Source organism: Trachurus trachurus (genome assembly GCF_905171665.1).
Source record: "Trachurus trachurus genome assembly, chromosome: 6".
Classification (NCBI taxonomy): domain Eukaryota; kingdom Metazoa; phylum Chordata; class Actinopteri; order Carangiformes; family Carangidae; genus Trachurus; species Trachurus trachurus.
In genome coordinates, this window is record NC_139897.1 from 5408322 (window position 1) to 5429831 (window position 21510).

Below are 21510 nucleotides of genomic sequence, written 5' to 3' on the forward strand. Positions count from 1 at the left end.
TGTGTATGTCAACATTATTTTACAAACATTTTAATTAGCCGTTTTACAATCAAGTCAGCCTAAATTTGTTGAAAGAAGTATTCTTCATGTGTATTTATTAGTATTTTTGGTCTGGTCATAAAATTTATTTTAAGTAAAAGGGAAGCTTTCATGTTGTAAATATGTTATGTTGCCAAAGTTTTATGTAAATAAATATCCATTTTCTTAATGAAGTTATTTAAGATGTTTTATTTTGAGTAACTTGGTAAAGCAAAACGACTGTAAATCCCTACAGTAATAATCTGGTGTATGGTCGACTGCTGTGCAGGCTCTGACTGATCTACTGCCAGCAAGTAAAAGGAAGTCTGATGCTTTTATTTTGTAATAACCCACCTGTCTAAAGGTCAGTTCTATCAAACTATAAAAGCATCACTTTATTGTCACCCACTGGAGTTTAATCGGGGTCAATATTTTCCCGGATTTAATTACCGCTATACTGATTATCATCTGACATACATCATCTTTGTTTTTTTCATCAAAACTGTTTGGGGTGTTAATTATTTGTATATCCATGTTCATAATTGAACAGATTATTTTGGCGCCAGGCACCAGGTAGCTGTAAAGTCAGATAAGGTGACGTACCTGTCATCTCTGCCGTGTTCTTTCCCAACTTTCCCCCTGGAAGGGATAAGAGCTTCTCATTTTAGTATAAAGTGCCACTGGAAAGCACATGGACAGCACAGACCTTTTCTCATGAAAGACATTTAATATAAGGGATAGAAAAAAACACAAATCATTTAATTATAGCTGAATTGCATTTAGCTTATTTGGTTTCAGGGTCCTGGCACTGAACATGTGCCTTCCTGGCTTACTATGATATGAGGATACAATGGAGCCAGTCATTTGTCATACCCATGCGTTTTTGGATGCTTTTTCATTCAGTTGATATTGTGACATGTCATTCAGGACTTTTAAGGGACAGCAGCCTTCAAGGAATAGAGTTGAAATGTGTTTTTTCATCTAAACAGTGAGCTCACTATTTAGTTCTCTACATTGACATTGCCCTGACATAATTTTTCCTGTTTCTAGAAGACTGATCTGACTACACTGAAACTACTGTGCATAGGCAGGTGACCTATAATCAAATGCCACACCTTGATTACAGTCTGCAGAAGTTATTTCACAACTCACAGACAGACATTGCTATCAGTAAATGAGTTGAACTGGAATAAATGTAGTGTCCAGTGTTTATTGCCATTATTTAAATAAAGCTCTGATTTATCTGTTTCAGTTAAACAAACTTTACCAGAGACATTTTTTTTGCAGTAACATTACTTTTGTCTAACATTTTCTTCAAGTCAGCTGGGTCTGCACCTTTTTGTTTGAAATACATTGTATCTGCAGAACTACAATGTGAACTAATCTGAACACTGTATGACCACTGTTTCCTGTATAATCCACAGATTAGTGAATTATCCCACTGTAAGGAGCTCAGGCCCGGAATATAAAACACTGTGGCCTCTGTCTTATCTGAACACCAGACAAGGGAAACTGACCAGGTCAGATTTTAATGGAAATACTACATTGTCTAAGTTTAAATGTGCAGTTGATGAAATGTACACAGATTTATCAGTTTATTAAAACCGTGATCAAATGATAAAAAGCGCATTCTAACATTTACGTATTTCCGTGGTCAAGAGCCAGTGCAGCATCATGCTTCAACTGGTTTGTTATAAAGGATCATAACAGAAATCATGTAAACCTCTGTTTGAACATAGTTACATAGTAACACCTGGCAGTAGATTCAGAACATAAAGTTGTAATAGATTCTTTTGTTTTATGTTTTGTTTAGACAAATGTACAAAGAAGTAACTGTTACATATTACAGTTACATGAATAAGAATAACATGCATTGTGTCCTTTCCTTTACAAACAAGAAAATTAAATATAAAGGGGTCTGCAGTCCAGCAACAACTTAGAAAATCAAGCCAGACCTACAACACAAAACATAGATCACAAATCAAAGAACAAAGCAAAAACACAACACCCAAGGAAATCTACATGGCTACACATCCTGTATTTGAACCAAATGAAAAGTTATTCAGAAGTAGGTAGTGTCATTCTTTCATATCCAGCAATTGAGCTAGGAATGGCCCCCATACTTCATCAAGTGTAATAGAAATTAATATTAGCTTGATATCTGTGAAATAAAAGAAAAAGGGAAAAAGGCTTGTCTAAACATAGTTGTCACAGTGAACCAGCTTTATGTTACTATTACTGATGTGCAAATTCAGACTAAGGAATCTAATTCTCCCTTAAGTAAAGTCAAGCCAGTCGTGACGCAACACAACGAGGAAGTAGCAGCAGTTTTTTTTATGGGAAGAATGACTTAAATAACCTTGTGATAAATCTTAATGCGGAAGAAAGCATGTGAAGTAATAAAAGCTGGCTCTGTCCGGCTCTTAGTTTGAAAAGAGAGGACGGGTGTCTGCGCTGTGTGTGTGTGTGTGGGACAGGAGAGTAAGTCAGTGTCTTTGCTCCATGTGATGTGAAGTCTGTCAGTGCTGCAGACCTGCTCAGCCGTGCCCTTCAGTATTCACACCACACACACCACACACACACTCCACCACGGTCAAGGTGGCCAAAGTCACAAACATCACTTCCTTTTACAAAACAAATTTCACAATAAAAGCCCGTAGTATAAGGAACACATTTGATCAACTAATGCTCTACAAATAATTGTGTTTTTTCTAGATGCATGATTATTACAGTGCAGTGTAAAATATCATGTAGCTATGTAGCCAAAAGGTACCTAAACTATGAATTTAAAAAATATATATGTTACTTATTTAGTAATGGCTTATTTATTAGTACTGTTGTTACTGTTATTTTATTGTTAGGCTATTGATGCATTAAAGTGTAAACACTATTTCAGTATTTCTGCTGGCTGAGGTGTATGGGGACACTATGCTGGTCAGTTTGTTTGCTAACACCGAGGTCATGTTGTTGGTGCCACAGGCCTGTGTGACCTTGATCTTACTGTACCGAGATATTCAGTTAACCAGCAGTTAGACCCTAAAGACGCAGGTGTCACTGACCTATGACCAGTCACACCTGTGGTACACACAAGTGATCTCCATTTAAATAATAATAAGAATAATTTTATTTATAGAGCACTTTCCATCAAAGATCACTTTGCTTCACAAGAAGGATTTTTCGGGTGAATACTGGCTTAATATTTGTAGAAATGCTTGAGCTGCTTTTGCTTGTGTGGCTGTCAACAGCACAGGAAAGAATCGAGTTAAGAGTTATTCTATTTGCATTCATTTTTTTCATTGCATTTAGGGTTTGTTTGTTAGAAATGGTTTGTTTTTATTTTATTTATGTATTGATTTATTTATTGTTTTATTTAACAGGGACAATGCAACACAGCATTAAAAAAAAAAAAAAGTGAGCCAGAGTTCGCCAGTCGGGCTAATTTTCATCCGTTGTCCCTGGCCAGATGTTAAAGGCAACCTAAACACCAAAAAAGGGCAGCAATTAGCCTAAGTAATCAATTGAAATACAATTTATGGATTTAGGCTTATAAAAGCTCATAATAACAAATAGGATGTGTAGGTATGGCAACAGCTCATGATTACAGGTGACATAACAACACTGAGATGCAGACAGGGGAGAAAATGCAGCTAAAAACATGTAAATAGCACATAGAGCGATGGCATATAGCGAAAACAACAGCAGGCATTAAGAAACAGGACATGCAATGGCAATCATAGATTTTTTAAAAAGCACAAGCAATAGCAAGCATTAAAAAACACAAACAATTCAATGCTTGGAATGGTATTTGCTTCTTTTCACATCCAACATCAGCAAACCATGTAGCTACAGTCATTTGCCCCTCAGACTTTCAATTAACTCCTCAGGGGCTCTGTGTTGAGCATGTGCTTTTATTTTGAAGCGAGGAGTGAATATCCGGTCTGGTCCCCGCATCTTTCCCTGCTCTTGACAGCGCTTCATTTAAATCAGTCTGTCTCCCTGATATCATTCCATCAGAGTCACTTCATCACCGGCGCGGTTGTGGAAAACAAGGTGTGTGTGACACATCGAGACGAGACAAGCAAAGATGGCGAGCAGCTTCTCCAGGGTACTGTCCTCCAAACGGAACATCGGGATCCTGTCGGTGCTGGGAGGCTCGGTAACGGCCGGATTCCTGCTCCACCGGGAACATGTCAGCGCCGGAGTGCCGGTCCGCAGGAGCTACCCCGCCAGGTATGGTCCCCTGTCCCCTGTCCTCCCACCCGCCGGCCTGCGCGTCCGTTACTTGCGGCTTCAGCAACACTGCACATCATTACACCCGTTCATCAATTAATCCTAATTAATGAAAGTGTCACAGTTGGATCCATCCAATCTCCAAAGAGTCGGGCTGTGAAACATCAATCTGACCTTGCAGGCTTATTATTTGAAAATTGACATTTATCCACTTTCATGTTTTACATCATATAATGTGCATCTCATCATTATAGTATTCATGTCACATACCATAGAGATCACCCATATAGGAGGCTACAGCCAATCATATAGGTTAACGTTCTACACCCAACCTGTCGCTGAGACACAGGGTCATAAATGCATCATTATGCAAATTTTTAGGTTTGATCTACAAAAATCATAGTTGCATGTGGTGTTTAATGTCCCTGTAGAGAACAGGTTGGTTTTGCGCCCTGACCTGCGGTGGTTTACTCTACATGTGAGGCTCTGTATGATGTGGAGGCAGAGAGAGGCTGAGGAGAGGAGGGATGCGTACGTGTCCCCCGACACGCCTTCACGCATTATAAAGCCCTATAGGCTACAGATCAGTAACCTTATCTGCTGCTCACTATAAATCCCTGCTCCAGATTCTTACATAATATAGCCTACATCAAAGGAGCATCTACAGAGTCAGTCTTTACATAGAGAGTAATCTATTACTCTGCTGTTGCTTTCTTACCATGCAGGCATTGACCTTGGTTTATGGAATACTGTGTAATGTGTATCAAGCACCTGAGCCACCGATGTCTGTTCCTTATCAGACACTTTGGATAGAGCAGAGGAAACACACCCAACTTTATGCTGTTAATCATTACAACTATGACGTGATGTGATAAAGATAAAGCTGCAAAGAATTGGACTCAATGAAAAAAGGTTGAGAGTGACCTGTAACTGTACTCTATTGTATAAATCAGGGTATAAAACCACACATATCAATGTTATGAGCCTTAGTGGCAGTGGTGGGAAAGGTATTCAGATTTTTAGGATCTTAACGTGAAAGTAAACATACCACCGTGTGGAAGTAATCTATTTCCTACATCCAAATAAAAGTAAAAACGCAAAAGATTTACAATCAAATATGCAGAAAAGGTAATTACTTGGAATAAATACAACCTTGTTAGAGTAAGTATAAGGATCTCCAGCACTGGTTTGGGCCAACAGATTAGCCATTGGAGCACCATCTTGACTGGATCTCCCTGTGCAGCAGTCCACCTTAACCACACAGCTCACACATCCAGCCAGTGTTCCTTTATCACATCTGTCCTCAGAAACATGAACAGGCAGGTTGTGGACATGACTAAATCCTGAAGAAAAAAAAATCACCATCTCCCTCATATCCTGTCATCCCTCTACTGGTGTTATCTAATACAGGAACAGAATAGGAAAACTCTGCAGAGTGCAGACTGATAAAATTCCTGGTTGTGAGTTGTGGAGCTTGTGCCGTTAAGACAAAGGAAGATGGAAATAAGACAAGAAGCCAAGTTGCTCTATGCAGTGATGGAAAGAAAAACAGACTTTCATCACGGCCCATTCATGACGAACAGGTTTATGTACTGTCTCTGCACATACTGTCATACAGTGAATGTATCCAAATGTTATATTCTTTCTTATGATAGACAGCAGGAAGCTGCGACGTATGTGCTGCCTCTGCACTTCTAGTCTTTTGACATCCCAAGTCTATAGCTTGGATTAAAGCCAGTCTCCAACAGCAGCTCCCTTCTTGTTTCTCTACACCAGGCTGCATGGAAGCCTCAATAATTCATCTGGAGACACAGGTGAAGCAGTCATTAGTTAATTCGACGGCATTATTGTACTAAAACAACACAGATCGTTTTCCATTGGTAGTAATTTATGCAGCTTTTAACATTTCAAAAATATTTCCATGTTGATTATGGCTTCAGTGTGCACTGACTAGCCATACCATTAAAACAGGAGAGACTGGTTACTGATCTGTGAGTGAAGAGCATGGTTACATGATTGCACCCTACATTATTGTACACGTACCGTACCATAGACATTCACACATAATAACTACATAGCTACACTACTGCACACGCACCGGCCATAGACACACACAAGAAAGACCCAGAAAAAGCATGATTACAGGTTCTTACAAGTTTGTCTGTCTAATATCCAGTCTGTAAGTTGTGCTTTAAAAGTCCTAAAAGTCGGACACTCTTTAATATGAATGGGTAGCTTGTTCCATTCCAAGCATCCTTGGATTGATAACACGTTTTGAGAAAATGTTGTGCGTCTAAATTGTACCTCACAGTCCCCTCTTGTGGTAGCTCTCTGGTCCCTATACTCCTATCTGGATGTTTTTTTTATATTCTCTTCCAGGGGCGGTGGGTACAGGCCCGTGTAGAGATTTATATATCGCACATACATGTTTAAAATACTTAAGATTGTCGAAACTAAAAAAATTATATTTTACCAGGATGTTGCAGTGATGATACGAATGTGTTCTTTTGTCAAGTACCTTAAGGGCTCTTTTGTAAAGTTGTTCAATGGGCTCTATGCGCAGCTCCACTACTTCCTTAATTTAAGGCTGCTCCTTTATTTCCTGTCTTACATTATTGGACAAACTGATTAATGCAGGTGTGTCTGAGTAGTCACAATGGCCAGACACACCTGGATGAATCAGTTTGTCCAATAATGTAAGACAGGAAACAAAGGAGCAGCCTTAAGTTAAGGAAGTAGTGGAGCTGTGCATAGAGCCCATTGGTCTAAGAGTCGTGGCTACTGTGAAAGACCAATTTGTGAAACAGTAGTTGATGTGGGAAAATATCATACAATGTAGGTACGCCTTAGCAGCACCGATTGTTATTATTTGTCACAGTGCCAGAGACTGATGTCCCTGTGTGTCCCACTCCGTCTTTGTCTAAATCAGAAGACAACTTTTGCAGTGGGGTGTTTCATACCCAGAGGGCCACAGGTTTGAATCTCCAGTTACCTGTGTACGTGCCATGCTGAAGTGTCCTTGACTGAGTCACTCTGTGGAGGGCACAGCTCCACAGTTCACCTGCAGCCACACACGCAGATAAGATCGTGTTTTCTCTCTCAAAGATCAATGCAGCAGCATTCTATCTTGCATTTGTATTTGCACAGTGCGGAGTACCCTGATCTGCGCAAACACAACAACTGCATGGCCAGCAACCTGACACCTGCCATCTATGCCAAGCTGTGCGATAAGGCCACTCCCAATGGTTACACACTGGACGCGGCCATTCAGACGGGCGTGGACAACCCGGGGCACCCCTTCATCAAGACCGTCGGCATGGTGGCGGGAGACGAGGAGTCATATGAGGTCAGACATGCAAATGGACACATGAAAGCTCAACTCAGTGCAGATGAAAATAAGCTGCTGACACATCTCTAGGTGTATCACACCAGAAAACACTGATACAACTTGAAAGAGACTTAAGGGGATATTTCAACATTTTGGCAAATTCGCCCATTGCCATAATCTCTATAGTTTTAGGAGTAGATTAATTACTTTTAATTATTGGTGCAAGCTGTTTTTAGATCGGCGGGGCAGAGACGCAAGCTGCTCAGCTAACGCAACATAGGCTCATGGTATTTACACGTTTCCTTCATCAAACTAAATACACAATCCAACAACTCCAAAACGCTCTAGTGGACAAGTTTTGACCTGCACATTCACCACACTATGAAATAATAATGTATAAATTATATCAAATACTCGGAACTACTTGCGCTTTTGAAGTCACTCTCTCCTGCAGCCGTGTCTGGGATGTAGTTCTGGTCTCCATCTTGTAACGTCCCATTATTATTTCATAGCCTGGTGAATGTGCAGGTCACAACTTGTCCACAAGAGTGTTTTGGAGTTGTTGGATTGTTTATTTGATGAGTTTGATGAGGGAAAGGTGGAAATACTGTGTGCCGTGCAGAGCTCACGTCTCTGCCCTGCCGATCTAAAAACAGCTTGCATGGACAATTAAAGGTAAAGAACTTACTCCTAAGACTATAGGTATCGTGGCAATTGGCCAATTTCCGTTGACATTCAGGTCAAGCCCCAACTTTGTATTGCAACATAGATAGCCTTTGAATCATCAGAAATTATTGGGAAATATTTTTTCAACACTTACTGTAACTCAGAGGGATTTAGTCACCAAACTGCATGACCTGTACCAGAAGAAGGGAGGAGTCTTACAGCTTAAGAGAGGGTTAGGGAGTTTTAGGCTAGGACACCTCTTTTGGGATTTTTCTTTATCTATGTATAGAGAGGATCTAACTCTTTCTACTTCTTTTAATTGCCTGCTTCATTTAGGCCATAACGATTCTGTAATTATGAGTTTGAGATTGCACATGCAAGTGAAGACTTGCTGAAAGGTGTGTCAAAAACTCCCTCACTCCTAAATGCGGTACATTAAGATAAGTCTTAAGAAAACAGATGAGTAAAAGTCTGTGGTCGTGTAAAAATACAGTATCTTTACAGCTCGTTAATTTGGCTGATATCTAATTTTTTGTGCAGTATCTCTGAAATGTAATGCAACATACTGTGTGATTCATCCTGATTCCCTGCTGTTGACATCTGTGGGTGTATTTTTCGTTGTAGTTTTTGTAGAGCGGTGTTGGTGGGTTGACAGAAGAACCGGGTGTGGTCACACGGTGTGTAAATAGAGCTGTGATTATGCAACTTGAAAGTGTACAGATTCATAGCTGTACAGTGAGAGAGGCACTACCAGTCCGTAGAGCAGCGAAAAGATTCATCATCACACTCGTGAACATGAATGTCACAGTCATTTCTAATGGCCTGTCATTATCTTTTCCACTTTAGGTCACCAGACAAATCCACAATACAGTATAACACCAATTCCACATAACAGGCCTTTTTTGTCAGAATTAAATAATTAACTTATTGCTTTTCTGTATAAGTAAATACAACATTGAAAGTTGATGCAAATCAGTCCCACAGGTGCTGACAACTTACTTATGAATTGCTTTAATCATCTGCCTTATACTATACCAAATAAAAGATGCAGATTAGTAGAGGATTTTAATAATTATAATAATAATACTGATATTTTTTTTTATGTCTAATGCACTTTTCATCGAAAAAGATCTCAAAGTGCTACAAAGTTAAAAGCAAAGTATAAAAAGCACACAATAAAAACAAAAGTGTTTTATGTTTTACGCTTTGATTCACTGTTTATCAGATGCAGCCTGTAGAAAAGTTAGAATAAAGCTTAGTGTCAAAGTCACAGTGCCTGTAAATGCCTCACTAAAATGCCCTTGAGACAAACTCTGAGCTAAGTAAAGAGAGGAGGCATCTGCCTGATCAATAACGCTCCACCTAAAATAAAACCCTGTGTAAAGCGTCACCTTTGAATAGAAATAGAAGTCAGTGTAATCTCTAGTTTGAGTTTGTCTTATGTGACAAAATGTGATGAATAATAATTGCTCTGTTTTGGTTTGGTACAGTCTTGTGATCAGGGCCGTTGCTAGGAATTCTGGGCCCCCTGAAAGAATACTAAAGTGGGCCCCTCCCCCCTGACTTTTCCACTCTTAGACTATTAACTTATCATTTTTTATTTGGCCTACTTTGTTTTGATGCTAATGCATCATTACTATGAGTATTAGTCAGGATCGTATGCAGAATAATTCAGTCATAGTGAACAAAGATTATAGCCTGACAAACCAGACTATATCATTAAAATGTCTAGTCTGGCAACAACCGGTAGACCTCGGCTCAGTCCAGGGGGGCGGGATGAAGGCTGTCTTTCAAACTGCCTCTGCACGCAATAGGGTAGCGCTACGACTAATCAGAGCAAAGAGCAGGATGACGTTAGCCTGACAAGCCAATTAAAATGTATGTCATCATTGCGTTAAGCCCGCCCAACAACTCTCTCAACAGATAGAGCGCTGTGATTGGTGAAAACAAACGGTGTTCGAGACTCAAAAAGTTCCTATGGCTCGTTTCTAGACCCACCTACGGAGCGTCTAGATTTCTAGGCTACAAAGATTAGATTACTGAGGTTCTTTGTGGGCCCTACTGGGCGCTGGGCCCCTAGAATTATCATCACCTTTCTCCCCTATACAATGGCCCTGCTTGTGATCCACAAACATCCAAGTATTAATGCATTTAAGTGTTTGGGTTTTGTTTTGTTTTTTTGTATAATTTCTGTCTTCTTAACATGTGTGTGTGTGTGTGTGTGTCAGGTATTCGCAGACCTACTGGACCCCATCATCAAAGAGAGGCACAATGGTTATGACCCCAGCGTCATGAAACACCCAACTGACCTGGACTCCAGCAAGGTACCAGTCACAGACAGCACTGAGCTGCTTCGCTCTGTTTTCTTGAGCTACATTGTGAGACGTGACTCAACCAGCAGAGCACGTCGTCCTCCCACACCTTCAGAACCAACGCTCATGTCAGGATTACTCACTCACTGATGTATCATATACCTGGCTGTACTTGTTTGCTCTAGCTCCATTCGGGCCACTTCGATGAGCGTTACGTGCTGTCCTCCAGGGTGAGGACGGGGCGCAGCATCCGGGGGCTGAGCCTGCCCCCCGCCTGCACCCGCGCCGAGCGCAGGGAGGTGGAGAGGGTGGTGGTGGACGCCCTCGCTGGCCTGAAGGGTGACCTCACCGGGAGATACTTCAGTCTCACCCAGATGACAGACAAGGAGCAGCAGCAGCTCATTGATGTGAGTGATGCGGGGATGCCGCTGTATGTTGGATATTCATATGACAACTTTTTTTCTCTCTTTTCATCAACACAATTGCTTTGGGGAACAACAATTTAGTTAAACATTTAGCTTTCCTCTATTTTATTAAAGCAAAATGACATCAGGTTTGAAGTGATTTTGATCCAGTGGCAGCAGGAGCAGTGGTTGTAGGTGAACTGTCAGTAACCTGCAGAACAGCTGGGGAACACACAGTGTTGGCCATGTTACTTTTGAAAAGTAATTAGTTATACTTACTAGTTACTTTCCCCAAAAAAGACGATTGAGTAATTGAATTACTACATTATAAAAGTCACTAATTACCAAGAAAAGTAACTATTGAATTACTTTTTTATAAAATGCTCAGATATGTTAAATTACTTGGACTTGCCTCTGCTAACCTCTTGTTTATCTGGAGCTAACTAACTCACTCAGTTTTTGAGTTGGTTTGTTCCAGATAAACGGCTTTTTTCCAACTAGTTGATGGACTGAAAAAAATGTGTAGACTACATAACGTACACTTTACGGGCGTTATTATTATTTTGTGACGGGACTTCTTGAGTAAAGTAGTTGTGCATTTTATTGTCAGTAACGGTAACAAACGGAAACAGTAACTTTTGATTACTAGTTACTGAGGGCGGCAGTGGCTCAGGCGGTAGAGCGGGTCGTCCAATAATCAGAGGGTTGCCGGTTCGAATCCCGCTCTCTCCCAGTCTCTGTCGTAGTGTCCTTGGGCAAGACACCTTACCCAACTTGCCTCGTGTGAATGCGTATGAATGATCATGGTGGTGGTCGGAGGGGGCCGTTTGGCGCGAAATGGCAGCCACGCTTCCGTCAGTCTGTGCAGCTGTGGCTACACACATAGTTTACCACCACTGGTATGAATGAATAATGGTTGCTGTACACGCTTTGGGTATTGGGTAACAATAGGAAAGCGCTATATAAATGTAATCCATTATTATTATTATTAAAAAAGTAGCGCTGTTTTATAACGCCATTATTCCCATCACTGGCAACTCATTAACAGCAAAAACATGCAAAATGATAGTAATGCCTGAAATACAGATTTTAATTCCCAATTAGATGACTTCTACAGGAAATAGATGCATGCAAGGTAAAGTAGCTCTTTTTGCACTAGTGCTTGGTCTTCCCAGGATGCGGTTACAGCTTTACTTCCTTATGTCTGAGCAGAAGAAAAAAGGGAATAAGAGGAGCAGAAAAATCCAGCACATGAGAAGAGAGACGGTGTGGGCTGGGCCTGCCATGCCATTTAGCTCCTGCCCACAATGAGAGAGATTGACCCGATTACTGAATTCTAAAGTCTCACACACCCTCATTTCTGTCTCCCTGTGACAATACTGTCCAATCTCGGTTTCACCACTTCAGTCACAGCCATTGTTGGCACTGTGAATGTAAAAAAACAAAAAAAAACCTTGATTCTCTGTATTTTCAATAGGATCACTTCCTGTTTGACAAGCCTGTGTCCCCCCTCCTGACGTGTGCTGGCATGGCTCGTGATTGGCCAGATGCACGTGGTATATGGTAAGTAAAAAGACATGATGGTTCAACTTTATTAATGGTTGACTGCTTTGTGTAAAGACACTGTAATATTATCCATATATACAATATACTTCATGTAGCAGTACATTTCAGTACAAATATGAACAGTTCACTGCAGTAATTAATGCAGTTAGTGAAAAATAATTTGTATACAGCCTCTGTGTTTTTTCTGCTGGTAGTCCAGCATAAATGCAAAAAGCATTACAGGGGTTTAACATTCCTGAGACGGGTGCATGGACTCAAGAAAAGAAATTCTTGGAAATATTTTCCATCTTGTTTGGCGTATTTGGCTTTTTAGTTCAGCGTCTAGATCAGCATCTAAAACCCCAAACAGCAGATACTGATGTGAGTTAGTTAGTTAGTAAGGACAGTTGAGGTTATTGCCTTTGCCAGAGGACAGGTTAATACTATATGAGTCATCAGCATCTGCATGAAGAAATACATTAGGGTGACCACTGGACATGTCCACTTTTCACGTCCTTTCCTGTCTGGGTTTTTTTTTAATGAATTCGTGAAAACGTCCAGTTTTCATTGTTTTTCACTGGACCATTAAGCATGAACTTAAATTGACAGGCACAGGATAGTACGGTTACTACAGTACTGCAGCACTGCCTCCAAAATGCTGCAGTGTGGGGCGGGCCTGGTAGCTCACCTGGTAGAGTGGGAACCACCATGGCTGAGTTCTTCCTGCAGCAGCATTAATGTAGCTGTACAGATGAATTACAGAAAAAAGTCACTCACTTACCGTCCTGGTTGGGACAAATTTGATATTTTAAGATTTAAATTTTCTGACAGACATGTTTCTATTCTGGGTTATTTTTTATTTATTATTATTTTATTTTTGTACCATTGAGGCTTGTTAAAAAGAAATTATCTTAGGCCTAATAAAGCATGCCTATCTGAATTAGTGTCTTTGGTTGGAGAGATATAATTTTGTTGTATAACTAAATTAAGGCATACTGTAAATATATTCAAATATCATTTACTGTAAGTATCTTAAGGTGGAGCCAAGTTTCCTCTTTTTTGAAAATCAAAATATGGTCACCCTAAGATACAATGCATTTCCTTATAATGTTGCTGCATGTACAAATTAAAGGGCAATGGTGTATTGATTCTTGTTGAACTCAAAATACTTTTAATTTTCTTATACATTTTGATTAGCAGCTGATTTGTGTGTGACTGTAGTGAGTGTTTTACAAAGCAGAGTGATGTTGGATGTTCTGCAGGTAGCCACCTTAAGATGAGATACCAGGATGCTAAAGAGAGTTGAGGGAATTCCTTTCTCCCTAAAGACTGGCTGTTTGTCATGGGAAGTAGGGATTGTCAGTGTTGACAACAAAGATAGAATGACTATAATAGTGGTATTACAGAATATCAGGTCACTGTTGTCGTCCCATCCTAAATCGGGCTGATCTCTCTATGTGTAATTCTTTCATTTTCATATTCAACAGTCAAGTGAAGAAGATATGAAACAAATCCACCTGATCTTTGAACGTTTATGTGTTGCATCAGTTCCTCTGAGTCCAGCCGGGGTGGAGGCGTTTTAGCAATGCAGACAATGTTCCCTCCCGGCCAGCCAAAATCAATCAGCAGCCTCCCCCTCTGTCCCTGGGCCAGTCCTATCAGCCTACCTCTCCTCTCCTCAATAATTCACCTTGACGTCTTCCCTCCATCATCTCCTCTTTCAGGTCCTCTGGCAGCTTTCTCTTTCTCTGGCTCTCACCCCATCTTTCATTTCATTTGTTTCACTATCCACTGTTGTCATGCTCTACTTTCTCTCACTTTTTGCTCATTATGTCCCATCCCATCCTACTTTTTTTTTGTTTCACTCCTCCCTAATGTTCTTTTTCATGGCTGCTCTACTTTTTTTTCTTTATCTCATCCTCTTCCCTCTTTTCATTTTTCAACGTCGGTCCAATCCGTCTCGCCAACCTGCTGCCTCCACAACCTATCTATTACATTATTAAATATCTCTAACAATGTTAAAGAGGTCAGCATGCACCAAAAGCTTCTGTGGTGGCTGGTGGAGTCTGTGTGCGCTTTACAATCTTACAGATCATATTAAGAAATAAACAGGTTGCTCTGAGATTGGTGCTGGAAAATGTCAACAAACTGAGGGGGGCCATGTTAGGTGAGGGCATTGTACTTGGATTGTTTTAGCTAAAGTTCTTTAAACCTACATTTGTCATACTCGAGGCTCCTTTGAAAATGAGATCTTATGTAATCTCATCGGAACTAATCTGACCCCAAAACAAGTGCTTAAGTGTGGAACCAGTGAATGTCTTATTACCCGTTTTCCTCTGAGGATCATGAATATCTGGACTAATCAATAATTTATCAATCTGGACAATTGTTTTCTCTGTTATTTGACAATTCGCTCCTCAGGAGTTGAGGTTTCCATGCAGCAGAGTTTGCTGTCTGTTTTGTAAGGTGTCTTCTTTCTTTAAAAGGTGTCATAAATCACAGTGCAGCCTTTCAGATCACTCTGACAAGACGCACAGTCAATGACCCGCAGCAGAAACAAGCATTATCCTCTGTGACTGATGGTTAATGCCTTCACCAATGTCATGTGGCTCCCTAAGTAGAGGAAAGCCATCACTGATCTCCTCTTGTTAACTTAACCTACACACTTCCTAAAATAATCAAATAGGGCAGGCTATTGGTTCACTGTATCATACATTTATTCATTTTTGGAATAAGTGAATCCATACATCCATTGTCACCATATATAGAGACAAAAAACACACCCACTCACATTCACAACTACAGTATAGGCAATTTAGAGTTTCCAATCAACCTAATGTGAATGTTTGTGGACTGTGGGAGGAAGCTGGAGGACCTGGAGAGAACCCATGTAGCCACAAGGAGAACATGCAAACCCACAGTATAGTTGTCCATAAGGTAAAACATAACAAAGTCTGGAAACTAATGGAATAACAACTCTATCCTCAAGGTTACAGCTCATTGAATTAGATTAAATTACTCCTGTCCTGGGTGTTGCACTAAATCTGTAACCTTGCAGCTTGGTAGTGATGATGGGGCAAATACAGAGGACAAAATAATGTTAATCCACAAGGATCAATGACGTTCTAACTTTGTTTTGCAGGCACAACAACGAGAAGACGTTCCTGATCTGGGTCAATGAGGAGGATCACACCAGGGTCATCTCCATGGAGAAGGGAGGCAACATGAAGAGGGTCTTTGACAGGTTCTGCAGAGGCCTCAAGGAAGTAAGACTGTTTGTATATGTGTGTGTGGGAGCTGTTTGTAAGTTCTGCTGTTGCTACGTAGCTAACATAAGCATCAGCAGCTGTTTACTTACCAGTCTAATAGAGGCACACAAGTTCTGCATGGAGAGCAATGTCAATGTCAACTCTTCTTTCTGTTACTGTTCTCTTCTACTGACTTTAGCATGCTAACTAGCCAGGCCCAAGGCTAGTCTGTCTCTAGACTTGGACATAGTGGTTCACTGGAGCTTCCACTCTGTCCTGTAGACCCAGCACTGCTCAGAGAGCATGTAATAACCTTGTAGTGGAAACATAACAGTTGCTGACTCTCTTGTCAAGCAAGGATCAACACCCCATGCACATTCAGTTGCCAAGAAGGGGTAATCTATGTTCCCCGGGTTCTATATTCCCTGCTCACCCAAAAAAAAGTTCTATGTTCCCTGCCCCAAAAAAGGCAGGAAACATAGCAGTAGCATTAGGGTTAGGGCTATGTTTCCTGCCTTTTTTGGATAAGCGGGGAACATAGAACTCTTTTTCGGGTGACAAGAAACTTTTTGGGGTAACTGGGAATCACAGAACCTTTTTTGCAGGGGTAAGAGGGGAACATAGAACCCGAGGAACATAGATGCGCTCCCAAGAAGAAAACTTTCTCCTAAACTCCTTCAGCTTCAGGATAATGAGAGAGATGAGTGAAAAGAAAAACTACATTCTCTGACATGTACATAAATGTATGAGCAAGTAGTGTAAACAGGGCGTATTCTGAATGACAACAGAAGCACATACACGTGTGGTGTGTTTGCAGTGTGGTACCTGATCAGGGCCAAAGTACTGGATCATACTGGACCAGCGCTGCCCTTGGACACAGTACCTATTTTGAAACTGGAAGCTGCAGCTGTAGCAGACATATCCATCCTGCTGCCATCAGGTCTCTGTAGAATTTAATAAGCTAAAAGGGATTAATACAGACTGAAAGCATTAGGTCTTTGCCCTGTTGTGAAAGTGAAGCTCACAGTCAGGGGCACAAAGACACTGTGCAAACATAAATTATTTATCCAAGCACGCCCAGTTCCACATTAGGGAAAGTGCAAACACTATGGCAATGTTTGGGGCAGTCTACTTCCAGAGAAGTTTATATCAAGTCGACAACTCTCAGTTCTTTACCTGTCAGCTCTGATAAATGAATATCTAAGATAACAGCTTATTGAACAGTACACGACACGTCAATCAAATGTACCAAAGAACAGAGATTGTGGTACGAAGTGAAACAGTCACTCACTGTGTTGGGACTGGTTCTTTCCCCTAAGGTGGAGCGTCTGATCCAGGAGAGAGGGTGGGAGTTCATGTGGAATGAGAGGCTCGGCTACATCCTCACCTGCCCCTCCAACCTGGGCACAGGGCTCAGGGCCGGAGTCCATGTCAAACTGCCCCTGCTGAGCAAGGTAACACATCAGTGAAAACAAAAAGAGGATAGATTGATACTTAAATGTGCATGGATGGGTGGATTGATTGATTGATGGATGGATCATAAATTAAATCCTCTCCCTCTCCTCCCAGGATCCCCGCTTCAGTAAGATCCTGGACAACCTGCGTCTGCAGAAGCGAGGAACAGGTGGTGTGGACACGGCTGCTGTGGGCGGTGTGTTCGACATCTCCAACCTGGACCGCCTGGGACAGTCTGAGGTACGGAGATCAGGGTAGAAACGCCCAGAGATGGGAGCTGAGTGACTGTGACGAGAAGCTAACACCTCCAAACTTCTCACCTGAGGTGTTTATTAGCCATATGCCTGTGCACAGTCATCTTGCAGGGCATTGTGGGACCCGGAACACTGATCACTTTCTCAGTAAATCTTACATGAATAAATGAATATTCATCAAACTTTATATATTTATAGTATCATAGTTGAATCAGCCTTTAAAAATGATTAATTATTAATAAGAACTAAGTTAATCAGACAGCAACTACAGTACTGACAAATTAATGTTGTGTGAGTGGGATTTCTTTTAGTACAAATAACTTATTTATGTCACAAAGAGGAGAGGAGAGGAGAGGAGAGGAGAGGAGAGGAGAGGAGAGGAGAGGAGAGGAGAGGAGAGGAGAGGAGAGGAGAGGAGGTTATTGCTGTTCTGTCATGTCTTGGGCGTGTTGTCATGCCTGTGGCTCTGACTCACAGTACAATGGAACTGTTCTCTTTCATTGTGAGTGTGTGGTTGTATATATTATGGTGATGACATGAGACCAGCCTCACTGCTTCTGGGTGGATTGTACTATGTAGCGTTCAATAGTGTGCAGACTCATTCTTAATTTTCGTAATGTTATCGAACTCTGTCTAAAACTCTATGCTCCACTTTTTTGAGAGTGTGGGCTGCGCGGTGCTGTTTGGTCCTCCATCATCCAGACTGATGAGCACTCAGGAGAGGAGCACTCTCAGGATGGAGGGATGAGAGAAGGGAACAGACTGTTCGACATAAAAGTGCAGAAGGACAATAACATTTCAGCAGCACACAGCTTTTCCTGAGCTAAGTTCCTGTCATGTACAGTCTCTGAATAGATTGTTAGTTATGGAGATCATTGCATCAACCATGCTAATGTTACAGCTAACACACCAGATGTTATTGTTGTGACTGAGCCAGGAGAGTGGGCTGGATTTCTGACTCAAGTTTAGAGAAGACATTCCCTGAAAAGGTTACAGGCCTCTAGTTGATGCTCACAGCTCTGTTATGAAGACAGACTGCCTGTGTTTATATGTGGTTGTCAGGTCAGCGATGCAGACTGCTCTGTGTCTGTACTTACAGACAGTTTTCATAATGGAGAAGGCACTGACTCTGTCTGTACCCTTAAAGTAAATGCTTGATATTTTGCAAAGAATAGACGGACCACTCTCACATCTGTGCTGGGCCTGATTAACCATATGGGCAACGGGGCACTTGCCGAGGGGCCCAGAGAAAAATTAGCATGTTTCATCATGTTAAAAACACAGTCAAATGGGGCCATGTCCACCAGACACGCTTTTTCCGCTCCCAGTGTTTACTTTCTATACAGATCTGAGCAGAACTGTAGCCGTGCTTATTGCAACGCGCTTGTTTTTTCCTTTTTTCTCAACCCTCCGGTGTTGTGCCTGTGTCTCGTTTGAAAGGTGAAGGAAGCCTGTATGTGGAAAGACGTGAAAAGAAAGCCTCCAAGATATTTCAGGACCGATGACTTGTATCATCAGAACAGACATGTCAGCCTCCTTTTATACTTAAAAGAGGCCAGTTGTAAGGCCCATTTATTAATAGAAAAAGAAATAATGAGAAATAATAGTAGTGCATCAGAATAAATTGTTGATCTTGACTTTGCATTGCATGCCACAGTGTAGCCTATGGTTTACTTTTCTTCTGTACACAGTAATTGCCTGCTTCTTATGGCAATGGCGGTGGTAATTGTATCACAATTAATCTCTGGTTTGAAGTTCCCTCTTTACTGACCCATGCAGAAGCTTGATTTGTTAGTATAGAAATATATATGCTCTTGATGATGACAGCGACTTTGTGATCATTGCTTTGGGGTGGGCCCTTGAGTCTTGTTGCCCACGGTACAGAAAAGTATTAATCCAGCCCTGCATCTGTGCAATGCTGCTAGCTTGAGTTTCCATACAGGTCAGGAGATGGCGATGGAATCATAAAATATTCTCATGTGTTGTGCATGATATGTTAACACATCCTGTATTAAAATGCAATTTGTTCCTCCCTTAGGTCCACTTGGTGCAGACGGTGGTTGATGGCGTCAACTACCTAGTCGAGTGTGAGAAGAGACTGGAGAAAGGCCAGGACATCAAGGTGCCCGCACCCCCCAAGCAGTTCAAGTAGACACTGATCCCTGAACTCCGCACACAACCCCCCCCCCCCCCCCCCCGGGCACACACGTGCACAAACACCCTGCTATGTGCCCATAGATATGAAAAATATCTATGTCGTTGCTTCATTGATTACTACTACTTATTTAATCACCTTTCCATTCCCCACAATATTCTTCCCTGCAATATAATCTACGTATGTTATACACAACTGCATGTCTGCAGCCAACCAGAGTCCCAGAATACTGCATTGGGCTTAAGTGCATTTGCAAACTCAAATTCAAAATTGTCCTTAAAATGACGGCAAAGGTTAATGAAGGAAGCACAAAGTGTAGGATGTAATAGGGCAAAGATGGCCTCCGTCTCTGCATGGCCAAACGGTATCTACGGCTCTGCTCCCAAACCAAAACCACTCCTCTGCCCACCAAACCTGGCTCTACCTTGCCTCGGCCCCTTCCTGCTGCATGCCCAATACTCAGCGTGCCCCCTGCCCCCCCTCACTCCTGTGTGTTCATCAGTCATCCCAGTTGTGTGGTGCTTGTATAGTCCATCTATTTGTGCTAGACTCCATTGTGGATTGTGTGTACATAGTTTCTTTTAACCATTTCGAGTGGATTTGAATGTTGATTAACAGCCTACGACTGAAGAGACTTGTGGATTATTATATGACACACTAGTGTCAGATTGTAACATTATAACACACACTGGCTGGGCTGGGTTCTGTACTGTAAGCTACTGAAGCAATATCATTCCAGGTCATCACTGAATGTCACACTGACTGTAATGTCTTTTATTAAAGAAATCACCTATTTAACAGAACCTCTTTCTTTCCTCTGTCATTTGTTGTTAAAGCACTGCTTTTCTTGTAGCTCTAAATAGTTCTTTGGTAGGCCTATTCCAGAGGCCTTTTGCTCAAGAAAACTTAAAGTAACCATGGTAATCAAGCAGGAGGACTGGAATCAATGTGGCTGTAATACATCATGTGACAATCTTTAGTCAGAGCCATAACAAAACTGTATTCAGCTGAAAGGCTGGCCCAGAGGGTTGTTGTTTTCACATGGAGCCAAGACCTTTTCAATCCCTTCTCATTCTCTGAACTACCTGACTTAATCAAAACTTTTTAAAAGGTCTGATGTTCAGACTGCCCAGGCTCTCTGAAAAAGCTAAGCATAAGTTAAAGGATGAGGCTTATAATAATCTACATTTTGGCCCTTGAGGGTGAGCCACTGCATACACTGCATTTTTCCTGGACTGCAAATTTACAACGTCCAAATGCTTGTTCTTATTAATTAAGAGTCCAACACTCATTTAGTTTACAATCATAAAAACAAAAAGGGACCAGCAAATTTGACTTTCACTTGAGAGGCAGGGTCCTGCAAATGTTTTGTATTTATGTTTTAAGAACTGAAGCAATATATTGATTACCAAAATAGTTGTGAATGTATTTTTTCAGACTAATAAATTCATTAACAGTTGCTGCAGCTAAAGGGCAAGGCAAGGTAAGTTTATGCACAGCATCATGACAACATCCTCTGACCTTAGACCCTCACATCCACTGAGGAAAAAAAACAGGAGAAACCTCGGGGTGAGCTAAAGTATTACCAGACTTTTAAACTGAACTGCCAACACTTAAATGCAGTTCAAATGCAAAGTACACAACCACAGGAAAAACATATGTTTCATGAATCTGCACTTGACGGTAAATATTTAACTGGATTTGTGTTTGTCTTTTATTTTAAAGCAAGTGCAAAGACATTGGTGTTTTGTCTGCAGTGCAGGAGGTTTGTAACAATTGCTTTGTCCCATTGTGAATGAATGGATATTCTCGCCTGATGAAACAAGTATAGGATTTTTCCACTGTTTTGGTCTGGACGTTGACACGACAACAAGGCTTTCAGTGTTCTGAGGAGT

General features: G+C 41.2%; 1 protein-coding gene and 1 long non-coding RNA gene across 3 annotated transcripts; one reads left to right on the forward strand and one right to left on the reverse strand.

The window, feature by feature from the left end:
- Positions 1 to 3943: 3943 nt before the first annotated feature.
- Positions 3944 to 20283, forward strand: LOC310987424 (creatine kinase U-type, mitochondrial-like). Its single transcript, XM_083973672.1, has 9 exons — positions 3944 to 4248; positions 7396 to 7594; positions 10471 to 10566; positions 10740 to 10961; positions 12436 to 12521; positions 15646 to 15769; positions 17071 to 17205; positions 17321 to 17446; positions 19499 to 20283. The coding sequence occupies exons 1-9, from the start codon at positions 4103 to 4105 to the stop codon at positions 19610 to 19612; spliced, it is 1248 nt and encodes a 415-aa protein (XP_083829798.1). The 5' UTR covers positions 3944 to 4102; the 3' UTR covers positions 19613 to 20283.
- On the reverse strand, positions 11091 to 16825 carry LOC310987425. 2 transcript variants are annotated; one of them, XR_014595445.1, is made up of 3 exons: positions 16577 to 16825; positions 13192 to 13246; positions 11091 to 11180 (listed from the first exon to the last, which is right to left on the reverse strand). It is a non-coding gene; the product is annotated as an uncharacterized lncRNA (long non-coding RNA). The 2 variants fall into 2 exon arrangements; XR_014595446.1 differs by lacking the exon at positions 11091 to 11180 and adding an exon at positions 12033 to 12162.
- Positions 20284 to 21510: the final 1227 nt, after the last annotated feature.